This window comes from Gallinula chloropus (assembly GCF_964237585.1).
Source record: "Gallinula chloropus genome assembly, chromosome: Z".
Taxonomy (NCBI): Eukaryota; Metazoa; Chordata; class Aves; order Gruiformes; family Rallidae; genus Gallinula; species Gallinula chloropus.
The window spans coordinates 89,764,341-89,781,963 of record NC_140089.1 but is presented as its reverse complement, the minus strand read 5'-3'; the positions used below and the strand labels follow the sequence as shown (position 1 = coordinate 89,781,963).

The 17,623-nt window shown below is 65.2% G+C and overlaps 1 protein-coding gene across 1 annotated transcript; it reads right to left on the bottom strand.

The window, feature by feature from the left end:
• Positions 1-4,525: 4,525 nt before the first annotated feature.
• ONECUT2 (one cut homeobox 2) lies at positions 4,526-15,147 on the bottom strand (the record flags this gene model as incomplete). Its single annotated transcript, XM_084278782.1, has 2 exons — positions 4,526-4,812; positions 13,980-15,147. The coding sequence occupies 2 exons, from the start codon at positions 15,145-15,147 to the stop codon at positions 4,526-4,528; spliced, it is 1,455 nt and encodes a 484-aa protein (XP_084134908.1).
• Positions 15,148-17,623: the final 2,476 nt, after the last annotated feature.

The following is a 17,623-nucleotide window of genomic DNA, read 5'->3' as shown; positions in this document are numbered from 1 at the left end:
CAAAATAATTAACGTTGGAGCCGGGTCCTGCAGGCTGTGTTCAGGCTGAATTTGAATGCTGAAGTGAAGCTCAGTGGGATTCAGGCTGAACAGAGCTTCCAGGGCCCGCTCGAAGACTAAATTAAATAAATTATCGATAGATAATATATGGGGTTAAACCCCACCAGTGTCTGGAGGAACAAAAATAAAACCATTTCAAGCTTTGCCTTTTCTTTAAAAAAAATCTAAACGATAAAAATTCCCCTCAATAAATATAAAGAGGCCAAGGAGAAAGTTCCCCCGTGCCTTAGAAACACTCAGGTATGGTGACAAGCAAGGAGAGCGTGGGGTGTGCCCGAAGCCAGCACGGTCTCGGCAGCACCGCGTGGTTCCTGCCGGGCTGTGGGAGAGGAGACCAGTCCGTACCAGTCTCTCCTCCTGGGCCCCAGCGTGCCTCGCTGGCTTCGTCCTTCGCAGGTCTTTGGATTCAGCTGTAGGTAAGAGAGATCGGAATAAAGCTATTCAACCGAAGTCATCAAGCACATTCTTTGTTCCTTCGCGGGGGATGAAGCAATATCCAAGGTTCCTGGAAAGTTGAACTCATCTTGGATGTGCCCGTGGTCGTAGCGGCGAGTGGGCGGCGGGGCGGGTGCTGGGATGCTGTCTGTCTGTACCAGTCTTTGGCGTCACAACAAAGGAACCAGTTCCCTTACACGGCTCTGTGGAGTCACTGGTAGGTGGTACATAAACATATCACTCGCTCAGGCGTGGGTTGTTCTCTGTGCCGGCAGAGCGGAGCATGTATCTGCTCCTAGGTGTAGGTACACGCTCCTCCTCTGAGACAGCTGCTAGGGGAAGGCCTAGGAGAGCGGGCGGCGACATGGAAGACACGACACGGGGGCCATGGAAGGGGCAGGGATAAAAAATGCAGCGGTTTGTTCAGGTGAAAAGGGGTTTGGAGAAATGCAGAGGGACCACGGGCGCTGCTCCAGCTGCCACCCCCGGCGCAGAGGAGCCTCCCGCGGTGCGGGCACCGAGGTCAGCCGCTGCCGCGTCCTTAAGGCGAGGCCGTGGAGGAAGGGAAGGGAAGGGAAGGGAAGGGAAGGGAGGGAAGGGAAGGGAAGGGAAGGGAAGGGAAGGGAAGGGAAGGGAAGGGAAGGGAAGGGAAGGGAAGGGAAGGGAAGGGAAGGGAAGGGAAGGGAAGGGAAGGGAAGGGAAGGGAAGGGAAGGGAAGGGAAGGGGAAGGGAAGGGAAGGGAAGGGAAGGGAAGGGAAGGGAAGGGAAGGAAGGGAAGGGAAGGGAAGGGAAGGGAAGGGAAGGGAAGGGAAGGGAAGGGAAGGGAAGGGAAGGGAAGGGAAGGGAAGGGAAGGGAAGGGAAGGGAAGGGAAGGGAAGGGAAGGGAAGGGAAGGGAAGGGAAGGGAAGGGAAGGAAGGGAAGGGAAGGGAAGGGAAGGGAAGGGAAGGGAAGGAAGGGAAGGGAAGGGAAGGGAAGGGAAGGGAAGGGAAGGGAAGGGAAGGGAAGGGAAGGGAAGGGAAGGGATGACAGGCTGGGTTTTGCCAGTGGTTACAGGGGCAGCGTGGGATGGAGCATGAGAAAAGCAACTGAACCCCAGTGTGGCCTGACACTGCTGCAGACTGTGTGTGGGGGGACGCTTTGGGAACGGGACATCCCCGTGAGGGTAATGCCACGTTCAGAATGCACGTGGGCAGGTGGGTTTGAGGGGACCTCCTTGGGTGGGAATGAGGGTGAACCGTCACCGCGACCAAACAGCCCCACCGGGTCTGGCTGTACAGCAAGCGGACGCGCAGCGTGACACTCCAACACCCGGAGGTGTCGGCAGGCATCAGCCCGGATCTGAACCGGTGTTTGGCAGCTTTATTCCATGTCTGACACGAGGCCTCTTGGGATCATCTCCTGATGACTCAGAACCAGCCTGGGCACTGTGGGCTGAAGGACGTTCTGCGTCCCAGAGCCGGCACGTGCTCTCGGTTTAGGTTTAGGGCCTGGGTTTACTCTCCAGGAGCCCTTCCCGCCCTGAGCAGACAAAGGGGGGGTAATTTTCTTAATTTTCTTAATTTTTTTAAAATCCAAAGCCTGGCAGACACCTGCAGCGGGCTTGCAGAGCGGCTGGAAAGAAGCCTTCCTTCAGCTGGAGATGGAGCAAAGCAGCACCATGGCGCTCCAGCTCCGAGGAGGAATCTGGGCCCAGGCCTGCGTGTCACGACCTGGGTCATCACGACTGCGACTGACTGACACAACATGAACTGCTGAGGCCTGGGTTTGGGTTCAGATCGGGGTCTGACCCCAGGGAGTGGTGCTCACGGCTCATGGTGCCGTCAGTCCGTACCCATATTGCAACTTTTATCCCTGGGGAGGAGGAGGAAGGGGGCAGGTTACTCTACACGCTTCACACACAGAGGGACACACACACAGGAGACCAGCTCTACCTGACAACACAAGTCACAGCCAAGGGCCGCGCCGCTTCCTACGTGGCTCTGAGGAGGAGACGTACCAGCACAGTGTCCCAACGCCCTGGAGTCCCTGCAGCTCTCGGGGACGTCCCCATGAGGCAGGATCGGGAAGAACATGGATCAACCCACCCTTCTGGTTGCTGGAAGGAAGAGGAGCGGTTACCTGTACACAGATCAGCGGTGCTACACGCGTCCAGTCGTGCAAGAGGAGGGGATGAACTGAGGCAAAAAGAAGTGAGGATCCTCATCTTTGGTATTGTAGCTGTTGAGGTTTTGGTTGCTCTGTTCCTTGTTCTTTTGAAAAAAAGACTGCATAGGCACAAATTAAAGACAATCTTCAACTTTGAGAAGATGACGGCGTTGTCAAACGAAGCAGCAAATCGTCCTGGCTTTGCTTTGTTCTGGTTCTCACCAACCCTTTCTTTGCCATCTGCTTCTGGAAATGTCCGAGAGGTCTGTCGAAACACAGTGTGGTTCTCGTTTGCTTCCTGACGTGCTTCCTTGGGTCTCTGTTTTTTTATTTTTAAATTCTTTTTTCTTCTCTTTTCTCTTTCAATGGAACAGTTTGTTGCAGAAGAAGTAGGTGCAGAAAACGTTTCTTTGGTTTCGATTAAGTAGTACATAAAAAAAAGAGTCTCAAGTGTCTCTGGAGAGCCGCGGCCGCGCTCGGCGCGCTGCCGGGGCCCGGCCGGCGCTCCAGAAGGGCCGTTCTCTGCCCAGCGTCGAGCGGCCGTTTTGGCGGCGCGGGTCGGGGCTGCGAGGCCCAGGCAGGGCTGCGGCGGCGGCGCGGCTGCCGGAGGCGGAGAGAGAGGGCTTGGGAGTTTGTGAGGCTTCCCCATCGCCGAACTACCGCCCGCGCCGGCGATGACGGGAAGGAAATGGCAAGTTACAAACATCTTTGGCTTTGCAGTAATCAGTCCTGTCTCTTTGGTGTGCTGTGTCCCCGCCGGCTCGCCGGGACCGGCAGGCGGGAGGAGCTGAGGGATGCGATGGGGCTACGTGGCGTATTGAAGCCACGTGCGGCACATCTGAGAGGGTCTGTGGCATCTGAAGGGCTCGGTTCTGGATTAGTCCTGCTTGAAAGTACCATAAAATATGGAAAAAAAAAAAAACCAAAAAAGCCCAAATAAACCCTAATAAAAACACGCTGAGCGCTAACAGCGTCCCGGTAGCCAGGACGCCGCCGAGGAGAAGCCAGCTTCCCGGTGACTACAGGGCTGCTTTAATGACCTAAGAAAATCTAGATCTTCGAAAGCGTCACGTTGGCTCCACGTGCCGTGGCAGCTCCTCTGACCTCCTGAGTGTGCATCTGCATTAGGTACAAACACAGACCTGGGGGCCAACTGTGCTTGAGGCCGGCGCGGCCGCGGCGGCGTTCCCTACGGGCTGCGGAAGCTGGGCTGCCTCTCCAAACAGTCGCTGCGGCCAGCCCGGGGCCGCACCTATCCCTACGGCGACTGGCTTTGTGCTTGATGCCGGGAGAGCCGGCAAACTGAGTTGTTCCCTTCCAAGATCAAGCTCTACTCGCTGCTTAAATTAAATAAACTAAAAAAAAAACAGCCCAAAAAACCCTAAAAAAACCTAAATAGGAGCTCCTGCCCACCCCCCACCCCCCAAAAAAAGGCTTAACAAAACCATGCCTGAGTATTGGAAACAGGGTCTCGGATCCTTTAGTGTCCACGGGTCAGACTTTGTGCTCCGTTCTTGTGGTGAGCTCTGGCGCAGGGCGGTGTGGCCAGCACCGGCGCCCTGCTGGCAAGCACCGGGCGCGGGCAGGCCGCGGGGCTCGCAGCGGCACCCCGCTAGCCAGCTGGGCTCGTTGGGACTCGGGAGGAGCTCGCCTCACCGACAGCTCCCGAGCTGCTCCGCCCGCCCTGAGCGCAGCGTGGTGTGGGAAGGGGCTGGAGTGGCCTCGCGCCTGCCGAGGCGGGCGGAAGGCCGTGGGAAGTGTTCTCGGTTGCAGCCGGGCTGGGGTTTGGTTCCGGGAGGATTGTGCTTTACGTCACCAGTGAAGGGCCCCGCTGCGAAGACGCTCTCTCTCCGCGCCGCGCCCCGCCCCGCCGGCCGCTCGCCGTCATGCTTTGGTACAGGTGCTGGGGGCCGAGGAGGAGCCCCCGGAGCTCAGGTCGTCCTGCCACTTCTCCAGGCTGCGCCGGCGGGCGTTCATGAAGAAGTTGCTGACGGTGGTGAGCTCCAGGCCCAGCTGCTGGGAGATGGTGATCTGCATTTCTTTGGAGGGGCGCTTGTTCTCCTTGAAGATGGCGAACAGCGTTCTGCGCTGGAGGTCGGTGAAAACCAGGCGGGATTTCTTCTGGGAGCTGCTCCGCTCTTTGCTCGGCTCCTGCTCTTTGCGTTTGCAGGCTGGGGAAGGGGCAGAGACAGAGAGAGAGGGAGCGTCAGGGTGCGCATCCACTGAGCCCGACCAACGCCGCCGGCGCATGTGAGGGGGTGGGAGCTGTCACTGGTTGAGCCAGCGCCCACAGAGGGGTCCCCAGAGGCTGCACTGGCGTCCCAAAGGCCCGTGCTCTCAGGGTTACATGAGACAGGCACCCTGCTGATGGGCATTCGGGCTCCGGGGCAAGCCGAAACGCCGTGGGCTGCAGCCTGTACCAGCTGTGGGTTAATGTGTGTTAGGCTGCTGATGCCAACACCACACTGAGGTACGGGGGAGCGGGGACCCGACCGGCTGCTCGTCCTGCGGGACTGATGGGAGTGACACCAGTTACAGTGGGCGCAGCAGCGAAGGTGGAAAGCCCCAAACCTGCCTGAAGCTGCCCCCCAGCCCCTTCCCAAGCTGCTTGCACGGTTTGTGACACAGCCCCCTGCCTTCTGTTGGGGCTGTGCTGGGTTTCTGTGCCCCTGCACCCCCCTGCACCCGTTCCCCACTTGCTCAGCCCAGTGGCAGGAGGGATGCCCGTGGCATCCGTGCCAGCAGAGCCCCTCCCAGAAGACATCCATGGGACAGAGAGGTGTCACTGATACGCCCACGAGGGATGGGTAAGGGCAACCAACCAGCCCTCCCAGTGTGTCCTTCAGCTCCTTCCAGGGGGACAAAACAGCCTAAAATACCCACGACTGCAAATCACTGTGGGGCCAGTGCCATCTCCCTCCCCACAACATCCCCCAAAGCCAGGAATGCCTCTCCAAGCTTGGGGCAGCAGTGCCGGATCATCGCTGTGCTGGACCATCACTGTGCTGGACCAGCGCTGCACTGGCCAGCGCTGTGCTGAGTGATGCTAATGGATCCTAAAAACCATCAGTATTAATAGCTGGTCTGTATTTATTAGCACGGAGAGAACATGGAGTGCTGAAACCGATACCGCCGCTGCGGCATGCCCAGGTGTAAAAATAGCCCGACACGGCCGTCGGCACGGGGCAGCGGGATGGAGAGGAGAATCCATGGGCTGGCAGGGCCAGGCGATGCGCTCGGACGCAGGGTGAGCCCCTAAGCAGGTGGGTTTCAGCACCCCTGTTAAATGTTTCTGCAGGTCTGGGGAGTGAAGTGGGAACTGAACAGCGACCCCACGTAATTACATGGCTGTAATTAACCCGACAGCAGGCGCGTGGCATCACCGGGAGCCCGGCCCAGACGGTGGGTGCTACCCTGCAAGCAGGGCAGCACAGACTGCAGAGCCAGGCAGGGAGGGACTGTAGAGCCTGCAGACCCATTATACAGCTCTTCCCACCAGCTTCCTTGGGATGCTGGGAACGCTGGCAAAACCACTCCATCATTTCCTGTCCCTTGCAGCACAGAGGCCGAGCCAGCCCGGCTTCTCAGCCAAAGACACCCCACTGCAAACCCCCTGCCCGGCCATCCACCCCTCGGCATGTCCTCAGGTAACCGCTGAGGCAGGGGGTCTAGCCAGGAACCTGGAGGAGTGTCCAGCAGGAATGTCTCAGCAACGCCTGAGAAAAGCCTCCCTTTGTCTCCATCTCCTCCAAACTGGGTTCCAGCAGCTTCTCAGGTTATCCCACACCCCCGGACAACCACCAGCCTTGTGATGGTTTTGCCCTGATGGCAAAAGTTCCTTTGGGCCTCGGAGACAAAGAGCGGGTGTCGAGGAGAGACAAGCAGGGACCGGCATTCCCTTAATCCCGCAGCAAGTCACTCCCACCGCCCCCGTGGATGAGCCCTGGGTATTGATCTCCCGTACGCAGGCTCGTGCTGGTGCAGCGCAGAGCCAACCAGACCCGGCTATCTGTCTGGTGGAGCTAAAGCCATCCTGGGGTTTGATTGTGCCAGAGGGGATTCGGTTACACTGGGAACACCGAGCGCAGTGAAACAACCCTCAGAACGTTGAGAGTGCTTCTCCCGTCGCCGCGGTGCGCTGGGAGCAGCCTCTGGTACGTCGGCGCTGCCGCGAGCCCTGGAAGACTAGGCCTCAGGAATCAATGTGATTACCTCCCCGGATTAAGTATGCACAAATGAAAGCAATGGAGGTCGATACAAATTAGGTTAAGTACCCCGCTGCGTACAGGATCGTTACGTCGCCAGGAACGGTTGTGAATGAAGAGGAGAGTAACCGGGGCTCCGGGGTGCGCGGCCAGCGTGCCAGCACAGCCGCCGGCACGGCACAACCCCCCTGGGCCTCGGCCAGCCCCAGGAAGCCCCTCCAACAGCATCTGCCTGCACAAGCTGCGCTCCCACAGCTGAGAAGCACGGCACTGCATGTCAGTTCCCTTCTTCCAGAGAAGAGCCGCCGTCACCGGAGCCGATCCCTCTGCTCAGCCAAACCAACCCTCCCTACACCACGATCCCTGCTGGGGGAGACAGGCCTTCCTACAGGGCTCCGAGGGGGAGGCACACAGCCTCGCCATTTCCTGGGTTTTCCTGGAGCTCAACCTGATCCCCATCCCTCCCAGCACTGTCACAGAGGGAACACCTCCCTCTTCATAGGTCCTGCATCCTTTGGGAGCCTGAGGAGAGGAGATGAATGGGTTGGGGGGCTCAGCTCTTTTATATTCCTTCCCAGCACGTTGCAGGTCTCAGGCTGTTTGTGTCAAACCTCCTGTAAATCTGCAGGGCGGCTGGAGTCGGGCTGTAAATTCAGCAGGGCCGGGGCTGCCTCCTCCCCTGCAGCGCTGCAGCGCGCACCGCGGCACGGGACCTCTGTCAGGGGCCTCTAAGTACTGCTGTAATATACTCCTGTCATTAAACCCGAGCCATAAATAATAGATGGGGTAGGGCCAATTTATGGCACTCGCGGGTGAGAAGGAGCGGAGGCTCGGCGAGCGTGCAGCACAGCTCCCATGCACGGCTCCTCGCCGGGCGGCTGCGAGCCATAACTGCACACTGAGGGGGCTCCTGCATGGCAACCCCCGGCTTCTCGGCCAGGAGCACCCCTTGGCACTGGATATCCAGCCCAGCAGCCCCCCGGCTTCTTGGCCAGGAGCACCCCCTGGCACTCGGTATCCAGCCCAGCAGCCCCCCGGCTTCTCGGCCAGGAGCACCCCCGGCACTCAGTATCCAGCCCAGCAGCCCCCCGGCTTCTCGGCCAGCAGCACCCTCTGGCACTCGGTATCCAGCCCAGCAGCCCCCCAGCTTCTTGGCCGGGAGCACCCCCCGGCACTCGACAGGCACCCAGCCCAGCACCCATTTCCAGTAGCTGGGATGTCAGCTCTCCCTCCTGCCAGGCCCATCACGCAGCGGTGCCAGCTCTTGACGCAGCCTTGCTGCAGCGCAGGCACTTTGGAGAGGCTCCTTCTCCCCACAGACTCTGGTTTCCACAAGAAGGGGTGCGACTGCCTGGAGTTACCTGTGGGACCCCCAGTCCTGGGAGCAGTGACACCCTGGAGCAGTGACAGCCTGGGGCAGTGACACCCTGGAGCAGTGACACCCTGGGGCAGGAGAGCCCAGATGCTGCACCCAGCAGGATCTGGGCATGACAGAGGAGATGTTTGGCCCTAAGGATGCCAGAAGGACGGGGGGAAAGCTTTGGGAGCTTACACCTGACCTGTGTGAGCTCCTCACATCCGCGACCCACGGTCAGGGTGCACAGTACCACCAGTCCCCACGGGCAGGAAAAGGTGTCAGTGCCATGATGCTGGCTGCTGAGGGACACAGCAGTGTCCATGCCTAGTGTGGGGACGAGGGCCCATGACCAGCCCCCAGGAGAAGGACAGCAGAGGGGCAGGTGTGTGGGAAGCTCTCCAAGGAAGCCTTCCTCGTGCTCGTCCTTCAGCCCAGTGCTGCCTGCCAAAGCTTAATGCCCTGGCACAGCCCTCCTTCAGCGCCCATTATGACAAGATGAGATCTGCTGGAAAATCACCGCTCCTCATAAATATGTTCCCTGCTTACTTAGAGATATTTTGGTCTGGGAGACAATTTGTGTTTTGGGCAGCTGCCAGCCTCCATCGCTCGCCCGATAATTCCTCCGTGCGGCGTGTGCCAGTGCTTTGAGCCCCCTGTTCTCCCAGCGAGGGGCTCGGATTTTACAGCCCCAAAACCCCAAACAACCCCCAAACTCTCCAGTTCCTTTTCAGATTGCATTCCCACCTGCCATCAGCGCCTTGTCTGGCTGATCTTACCGCTGAGCCCGCTTGAGACGAGCCTGGTTGGTATGATTTCGGTGTACAAACCCCCTCTATAAATCAGCCAGCCCTTTATGCAAAAGTCTGCAAGATTGATAGAGCCGGATACAAAAATCTTTTACCCTGGAAAAAGAGATGTATTATCTGTCCCACTGGACAGAATGCTTTCTCTGCATATTCAGCTCCAAAATATGATGGGGCTTTTTTCCCAGCGAAGGCAGGAGACAAGACAGGGGTCTTAAATACAGACAGATTGCTATCGCAAGGAAGGGAGTCATTTTTTTTCCCCTGCCTCTGCGGGGAATAAGATGAGAAGCAAAGGATTTAAAAGACAAAAAGGAAGATTAAGGCCAGTCATTAAGGACTTTTTTGTACCTGTAAGCCCTGGAAGAGATTGCCTAGGTAGGCTGAGAAATCCCCTGCCCTGGGGACCCTTGAGGAGCAGGGCAGGCTGTCGGGACAAGTGATGATCCTTGAGGGGCAGGGCAGGCTGTCGGGACAAGTGATGATCCCTGAGGAGCAGGGCAGGCTGTCGGGACAAGTGATGATCCTTGAGGAGCGGGGCAGGCTGTTGGGACAAGCGATGTCTTGAGTCCTTTCCAGCCCCTGGTAGCTCAGTTCTCTGCCCACCAGCGCAGCCCCATCTCCACACTGCAGGGGAGCTCCTCTGATGGGAGAAGCCCACTGCTTTCAGTGCTCAAGAGGCTCCAGACAGCCTCCCAGTGATGCCTAACTGGAAGGGGTGAAAGAGCCCTCATGGTCAGGTCTGGGTTTGGTGACTATACAAGAGAGGAGCCCCAAGGATGCACAACCGGGGCCGTGGTGCAGATAAACGGGCAGCCAGTGAGCCAAAGCACCCCTACAGAGAGCAGGGGGAGAAACAGCAGCCCTCCTGGGAAACACTCCTCCTGGCAGGAAAGGTGCTCTGGCCACAGATGAATCTGGCAGTCTCCAAAGGCGGGTGTTTTATTTGAGTGGGGACATTCCGGGTCACAGGGCCCAGAGACACCAGGGAAACACGAGGTGCTGGGAAATAAGGAGCCAGTGAAGAGCAGCTTGGGAAAGCTCCCGGTGAGACTGGCTGTGTCTGAGAGAAAAAACCCCAGAAAAAAGATAGGGGGAAAGAAAGAGAAAACCTCGTTTAATGGCAAATGGGGCCGGATTTATCTTTATCAACCAGCCAAGAGGCTGATAAAAACTGCGGCTTAACAAAACCAGCAGCCAAGGTTCTGCAGGGCTGAAATGTCCCCGGTGTCCCCAGGAATAACGGGGAGCAAGAAGGGGGGTGTTACTTTGGAACGCCTGTGCGGGAGTACGATGGACCCCAGGGCTCCCCGCACGGATTGTCCCCGCGGAACCGCTGAGCTGTGGCCGAGGAGAGCACCGACGTTCCACAGCACCCAGCGCCTTCCAAGGGGTCCCCGTGTACCCGCCTTCCCCGCCCGGCGCTAAGGACGGGCCCCGCACAGAGATACCGCCCGGTGCGGGGTCCCCGCGCCGCGCCCGCCGCAAGCCCGGACGGCGGCGGGGGACAGACCGACGGACAGCAGCACCCGACGGACAGCAGCACCCGGCGCCCGCAGCGCAGCCCCCGCTCCGGCTCCTCTCCCCGCCTCTGGCCGGCCCCCCTCGCCCTCCATCCCGCCCCTCTCCCGCTCCCCGACGCTGTCCGCGGTGCTGACGGTGCCGCCGCCTCCCCGCTCCCGCCCCGCACCGGGGGGATCTTCCCGGGCCTCCGGCAAACGGGGTGTGACGGGCACCGCCCGCCCGGGCACCGCTGCCTCCCTTCCCGCCTGGGTCGGTGCCGCATCGCCCGCCGGCCCGTCCCCCGAGGGTCCCCCGGCACCGGGGCCTGGCGGCGCGGGGAGGGCGGCCGGGGGCGCGAGTGGCTTCGCCCGGCGACCCCTCTCCCCCTCGGCGGGGCACAGGCGGCTTTCGGGAGGGTCCCGGCGGCGGAGCACCGCGCCGCGAAGCCGAGTCCTGCCGCCGGCACGTCCCGGCTGCCCGGGGGGCTCCGCGGGGGGACAGAGGGAGGGACCCGGCAGCGGCCGGGAACGGCTGCGGGAACCAACCCGGCCAGTCGCTCGGCGGCCGGGAAGCGAACCCGGGCTGAGCCTCTCCCGAGCGGCCGGGGAGCAGCGCGGAGCCGCACGGGGTGCGGGGTGCCGGGTGAGGGATGCGGGGTGAGGGATGCGGGGCGCTGAGTGAGGGATGCGGGGTGCGGGGTGCCGGGTGCGGGGTGCCCGCCTCGCTCCCCCGCCCCGGGCCGCGCCGCCAGCATCGGCTGCAAACCGTCCCGCCGAGGGGCTTCCGCGGCCCGGCCGGGGGAGGCGGCGCGGGACCTGCCCGCCGGGCCGGGGCCGTGCGCGGTGGCTCCGAGCGCTCCCCGGGAGGACGGGGCCGGTCTCGGCCCGGCACACGGCGGGGCCGCAGCCGCTCAGCGCCGCCCCGAGACGCCCCGGAGCCCCGCAGCCCTCCCGGCAGGAGGGGACTCGCCAGCCCGTTGCGGGGACGAGGTCCCGGGGGTGAAGGGGGGGCCGATGCAGACCGAGAAGCCGGGGAGCCCCGGGGTTTCTCGCCTTTCGTTTGGCTCGGCGGGAGCAGCGTTTGCCCGAAGCCCAGCGCAGCTCCCCGGGAGCCCCGTCCCTGCTCCAGCTGCCCCCGGAGGGAGTCCGATGGCCCCGGGGGGACACCGTGACCGCACGGTCACGCCGAAGCGGCGTTTCCCTCTCGGCTCTCCACAGCCCGCACCGTCCCGCCTGTGCCCACCGGCAGCCCCCCCCGCCTCTCTCGGGTCCGTCCCGGTCCGGCCGTACCTCCAGCCCCGCACGGCCCCGCATCCCCCCGCCCCGGCTGAGGAGACCTGTAACGCCGGCCGAGAAGGGACAACGAGCACAGAAATAATAGGAAATCTAGAATAATGATTACATTGCTTCTTTAATAAAGAGGCGTCACCAGCACGCCCCAGTGCCGGAGCTCACACGGGGAGGGGGGATAGGGGGGGAATCCCCTCAAGGGGCAGCAGATTCTCATCCCGGTTGGGCAAACTCCGGGGGCACGGGGCAAGCCGGCTGACTGCCAGAGACCTGGAGCGGGGGCACGGGGGAGGGAGGGAGGAAGCGCCGGGGCTCTGAGGCCGCCTGTTCACACGTGGCAATAAAAATAAATAATAAACCAAATCGATTTCCCGAAGGGAACGGCAATTTGCAAAGGTCTTTTCCGCTCCGGGTGCCGCTCACCCGGGGGAACCCGCGCTCAGCCGCCCACCGAGCAACCCCCGAGCTTCGCTCCCGGTGCCGATTCGGGGGGCACCGGGAATTACACCCGGGAATAAACCCAGGAGAGGCATCCCGGCGGCGGGTAGGCAGACGCGATTTCTGCTCTCCTGCCCTAACGCGAACGGGTCCGTGGGGAACCCCCCACCCGGGACCGGTGCTGGGAAGGAAAAGCACCGGCAGCGTTACTGGAAATGAGCCGGCTCAGGTTCCAGATCAATGAAAACCGGGTCCACGCGTTTATGCTCCCGTTGCCAGCATTAATGCTCTTTTAATCTTCTAAACATTATCTGCATCGATTTCCCTCTGGATACGCGTTTGTTTGAGGCGGCGACACCGCCGCGTGCGCCGGGAAAAGGAAACAGAGTCCCCAGTCAGCCCCCGGCCCCCCCCCCCCCACCCCGATGGGGCCGAACCTCGGGGCTCCCGCTCGGCACAACCGGACGCCCCGGGGCCGCTGGAAAGGGCGGAGGGGCCGAGGCGGGGGTCAGCACCCCGGCCCCGGTTTCCCCCTCTCCCGCTCCGAGGCGGGCCGGGAGCCGGGCCGGTACCCTCGCTTTTGGCCACCCTCCGAGAGGCTTCTGGGGACCGCAGACCGGTGGCTGCTGATCACCATCGCGGAGAGCGGGGAGGAGCCGCCGGGGGGTCGGGGCCCGGCTCCGAGCCCCCCGCTCCCTCCGGTCCCCGGTGCGCGCTCCGGGGCAGCCGGCTCTGCCCCCGCCCCCTGCCAGCCGGTAACGCGGGGATGCATCAGCCCAGCCCGGCGGCACTCGGAGCCAGGGGAGGCCGGTCCCGCCGGCACGAAGGGACGCGGCCCGGCCTCTGAACCGCGCCGCTGGGTGCCCGGCTGCGGGGACACAGCACCCGCCGCGCTGCCCACGCGTGTGCGGGCGAGCCCCGCACAGCCCCGGCACCGGGGGAGCCGCTGCCGCGGGGTCGCAGGCGTGACAGCCCGTGCGGGCGTCCCGGGCCCTGCCCGGGGTCCCGCGGTACCGGACGGAGAACCGAGCGCTGCGCCCGGGGGCAGCCACCGCGGGGCCGCGGATGTGCCCCCCGCACGGGAGGAGATTGCGCCGGGTGTCCCCCCGCACCCAGCGCGGTGCCGGGGTCGCTGCCGGCCCCCCGCTGCCCCCCCCCCGGGCCGGCCGGCCCCGCGCCCGCAGAACAATGGGGGCTGCGGCGCCCCGCGCCCGCGCCAGGGGGCGCCCGCGCCGCCTCCGCGGGACAATGCGGCCGGGCGCGGGGCTGCGCGGGGCTGCGCGGGGCTGCCGCCCCCTGCCGCCCCCGCCGGCCCCGGGGCCGCGCTGCCCCCGCCCGCGGGCGCTCGGCATCACCCCCCTCCTCCAGCCCCGGGAGCGCCGCGGGGCCGCTCGCCGAGAGCGCGGAGCGGCGCGGGCAGGGGCGCGGGGCGCCCTTCAGCACCCGGCCCGGGAGAGCGGCCGCGGAACGCGGGTGGGCGTCGAGGGGAGAAGCTGCGGGGCGGCCGGCGGCGGAGAGCGCCCCTCCGCCAGCCCCGAGCCCCGCCGGGCAGGTGCCGGCTCCGAGCCCGTGTCCCGGCGCCGCGAGCGGGAGCGAGGCTGAGCGCGAAAGGTTGACGGCGGCCGAGCCGGGTCAGTCCCCGCGGAAAGCGACCGTCCCGAGCCGGCCGGGGCGGCGCCGGGCTCCCCGGGGGTCGCGCCCCGCTGCTCGCCGGCATCCCGCGGGGCGCCGGCCCGCACCTACCTGCCAGCCGCAGGGCCGACATCCTCTGGAACTCGGGCTCCTGCAGCCACTTCCACATCCTCCGGAAGGTCTCCCGGCCGGACTTGAGTTTGCTCCAAGGCTTCGGGTTCCGCAGCAAGTCCGAGAGGGTCCCCTGCGAGCGGCACAGCACCCGCTGGGCGAAGATGGCCTGCGGGATGCTGTAGCGCTTCAGCTCCGCCGTGATCCTTTGTGCCACTTCTTTGGTGTTGATCTCCTCCAGCTGCCCCGAGCCGCTCACCTGCGAGCCGGAGGAGGAGGAGGGCGGCCGGTCCCGGCCCGCGGGCAGCGCGGGCCCGTGGGGCGGCGGGTGGCCCGGGTGCGCGGGGTGGTGCATGCCGTTCAGGGGGGGCATCATGGCGGGGGGCGTCCCCAGCCCCCGCGAGAGGTGCTGGTCCCCCCGCGCCAGCATGGCTGCGTGGGCGTCGAAGTTGGGGCTGAGCATCTTCTCGTGGCCGGGCGGCCCGTAGCCGTGGAGGCTCTGCTGGGCGTTGTGGAGGGGCCCCAGCCCGTTGCCCAGCGGCGAGAGGCTCTGCCCCATGCCGGGCATCTCCTTGTAGGGCCCGTAGAGGTTGTTGACGGCGGGCAGCCCGCGCTCGTCCCGCATGAGGGCGAAGCTGCCGCTGACGTTGCCCGAGAGGCGCTGGTGGTGGTGGTGGTGGTGGTGGGCGTGCGGGTGGGCGTGCGGGTGGTGGAACTTGTCGGAGACGGTGGAGATGGGCGGCAGGGGCTGGAGTGGCGTCAGGGTGGTGTAGGTGCTGCTCATGCCCATGCCGGGCGGCGAGGACTCGCAGGGCATGCTCATGGCGTGGTGCAGCGGGATGGACAGCTCGGGGCGGTACTCGGCGGCGCCGTCCAGCAGCGAGGCCATGCTGGACACCATGGCCGGCCGGGCGGCGGCGGGGGCCAGCTCCTGGTGCGGCGGCGGCGGCGGCGGCGGCGGAGGCGGCGGAGGAGGCGGCGGGGGGGGCACCCGGAGCGGCCCGGCGCCGCGGCCGCCGTGGTGGGGGCTGGGGCTGCCCATCAGCTCCGGCTCATGGCCGGCCGCCCCGTGCAGGCTGCCCAGCGGCTCCATCGCCATCTCGGGGTTCATGGCGCAGGCACCCGGCTCCCCGGCCGGGCATCGACGGCCGCCGCGGCCGCTGCTCATTCACTCATGGGGGCGGCGGCCGCGCCGGGGCAGCGCGCCGGGGGCCGCCCGCTCCGCCGGCCCCGCGGGCAGCGGGCAGCGGCCGCTCAGCCGGGCCCGCGCCGGCCCCGCGCCATGTCCTCGCCTCGCCGCCGCCGCCGCCGTCTGCGGGCGGCGGGAGCTGTCCAGGCGCGCTGCGCGCACAGCCTGGCCGCGCCCGCGGGGACGGGCCTGCGCCGCGCACGGGCGGCGCGGCCGGCGGACCGCGGCGCGGGGCGGGGCGGCCAATGGCGGCGCGGGGCGGGGCGGCCGGACCAATGGCGGCGCGGGGGGGCGGGGCGAGGCGGGGCGCCGGGCTCCTCCGGGCCTTAAAGGCGCCGCGGCCCTTTGTAGCCGCGCCGGGGGCGCTGGGCGGGGGGTCCCGGGCTGATGGGGGTCCCGGGCTGATGGGGGACGGCTGACACCGGGCTGATGGGGCGGCTGGCTCGGGGTCGCTGTCGCTCGGCGGGGACCAGACTCCGCTCCGCCACCGGGAGACGGCGCGGCCCGTGGCTCAGCGCCTCGGCCCGGTGGGCTCGGTACCGGTGCCGCCGCCGCTGCAGCCCCGCGCTGCCGGGCCGGCCGGACCCGCTGTGCCGCTCCCCGGGGTCCCGCTCGGCACGGCCGGGCTCCCCTGCTGCCCGCCCGCCCTCGGGGGCAGCCGTGCAGGCGCGGTGGGGCCGCGGGGCAGCCCGTGGGGTCGCGGGGCAGCCCGTGTCCCCGCGGCACGTTGCGTGATGCTCCCGCCGAGGCGGAGCCGCTCCCCGGCCGGCCCCGAGCCCTGCGGCGGGCAGGGAGCCCGGCGCGCCGCCGCTCCGTGAGGCTCGTCCCCGCCGAGCCCTCCGGCGTGCGATGGCAGGGCCGTCGGGTCGGCGCTGAGAGCCGCAGCGGCGTGTGGCCGGCTGTGCCCCCGTGGGGGGTCCCCATCGCCCCCCTGCCCGCCGGAGCGGCGGCCGTGCGGGGGAAGGGGGCGTGAGATCCCGGAGGGGCCTTGAGCATCGGCACTTGGTGTTGGCACTGCGGGAGAGGCGGGAAGGGGTAGTGGCAGGTGGCCAGCCCCAGGAGGAGGATGAGCAGCGAGGAGGCAGGCGGGGAGGTGGGCAGGGTCCGGCGGTGAGCAGGAGCCCCCAGCACGGCGCAGGCCGCACTGCGGGGCATGTCAAGGTGTGCTGGGCTGTGCCAGGCCGTGCCGTGCCCTGCCCGGCGGCGGGGTATGTGCCGTGCCACGCTGTGCCGGGCCACGCCGTTCCCTCCATCACCTGCTGCCCCTGCCCCCGTTTAATCAGTAACGCAGGGACTTTGATGCCAGCCTTATCTGGGGCTCTGATAACCATCGCTGGCTCCCAGAGGTCCCGCCCCTGCGGCGTCTTTCCAGTAAGGAAAGCGGGAAATGTGGGGGGAGATGTCACGAGTTTGGCAGGACCGGGGGGAGTTCAGCCAGGGCCGGGCACCACGGCGGTGGGGTCAAGGGGTGAGGGGGGCCAGGGGCTGTGGGCAGCGCTCTGAGCCCACCCGCAGCCCCTGGCTATGGGCAGGGATGGGTGCTGGGCACCCCTCTGCCTTGGGGCGTGCCAAAATACCGTATGGCTTGCAAGGAAATGCAGCTGATGAGTGGGAATGGTGGAACCCAGCTCCAGGGTGGCCACCATTGAGTGAGCCCCATCCCCTGCCATGCCCCTCACCCGGGGGCTCGGCACGGGCAGGCTGGGTATGGTTGTGCCCAGTTTCTCTAGATCCCAAGGGTCCTGAGCCAGACCCCTCTGTGCTGCGTGCCCCCACTGCTGGCACTCTCTGGCTCCAGCACCAGGGGGGCTGAGGGGCTGGGCAGCCTTCCTGGGACTTATCAGTGGGAAGAGGAGGGAGAGGAGCTTTCTCCTGCCATTGCTGGGCTGTGGGGTGGTAAATCCCTGCCCAAGTGGTTCTCCTGGGGCTGCTCTCACTGGGGCTCCCCCAGCAGCCCCCACCCCCAGTGCCCCCAGGTCCTTGCCGGGCACAAGCAGCAGCTCGTTCAGGGATGGGGAGACACGGGGTGGGACACCAGGAGGGGCTGGGGTGGGTGGGTTGGTGTTCAGGGGCTTCGTGGCACGGCTGGTGGCACACTTGGCTGGCTCGGGCTGTGGTTAAAGATTAAAGCTGGGCACAGTGTGCAATATTTATCTTGGAGCCTCAGGGCTCCGGCTTGTTTGGTTTGTGGGAAGCACTGGGACAGGGGCTGGCATGGGGGGACCTGTCAGAGCTGATCCCAGCGGGACTCGAGGTCCTGGCAGTGCCACAGGAGGTGGGGGGGTCTGCTGGCCAGGCAGTGCGAGCTGCCAGGGTAACAGCACAGTCTGCTGGCCTCGAGGCAGCTGTGGTGCTGCGGGGTGTGTGAGGGATGCGGGGCAGAGGCTGAGGGATGCAGGGCTGAGGAATGTGGGATGCGGGGCTGAGGGATGCAGTGCTCAGGGATGCAGGGCTG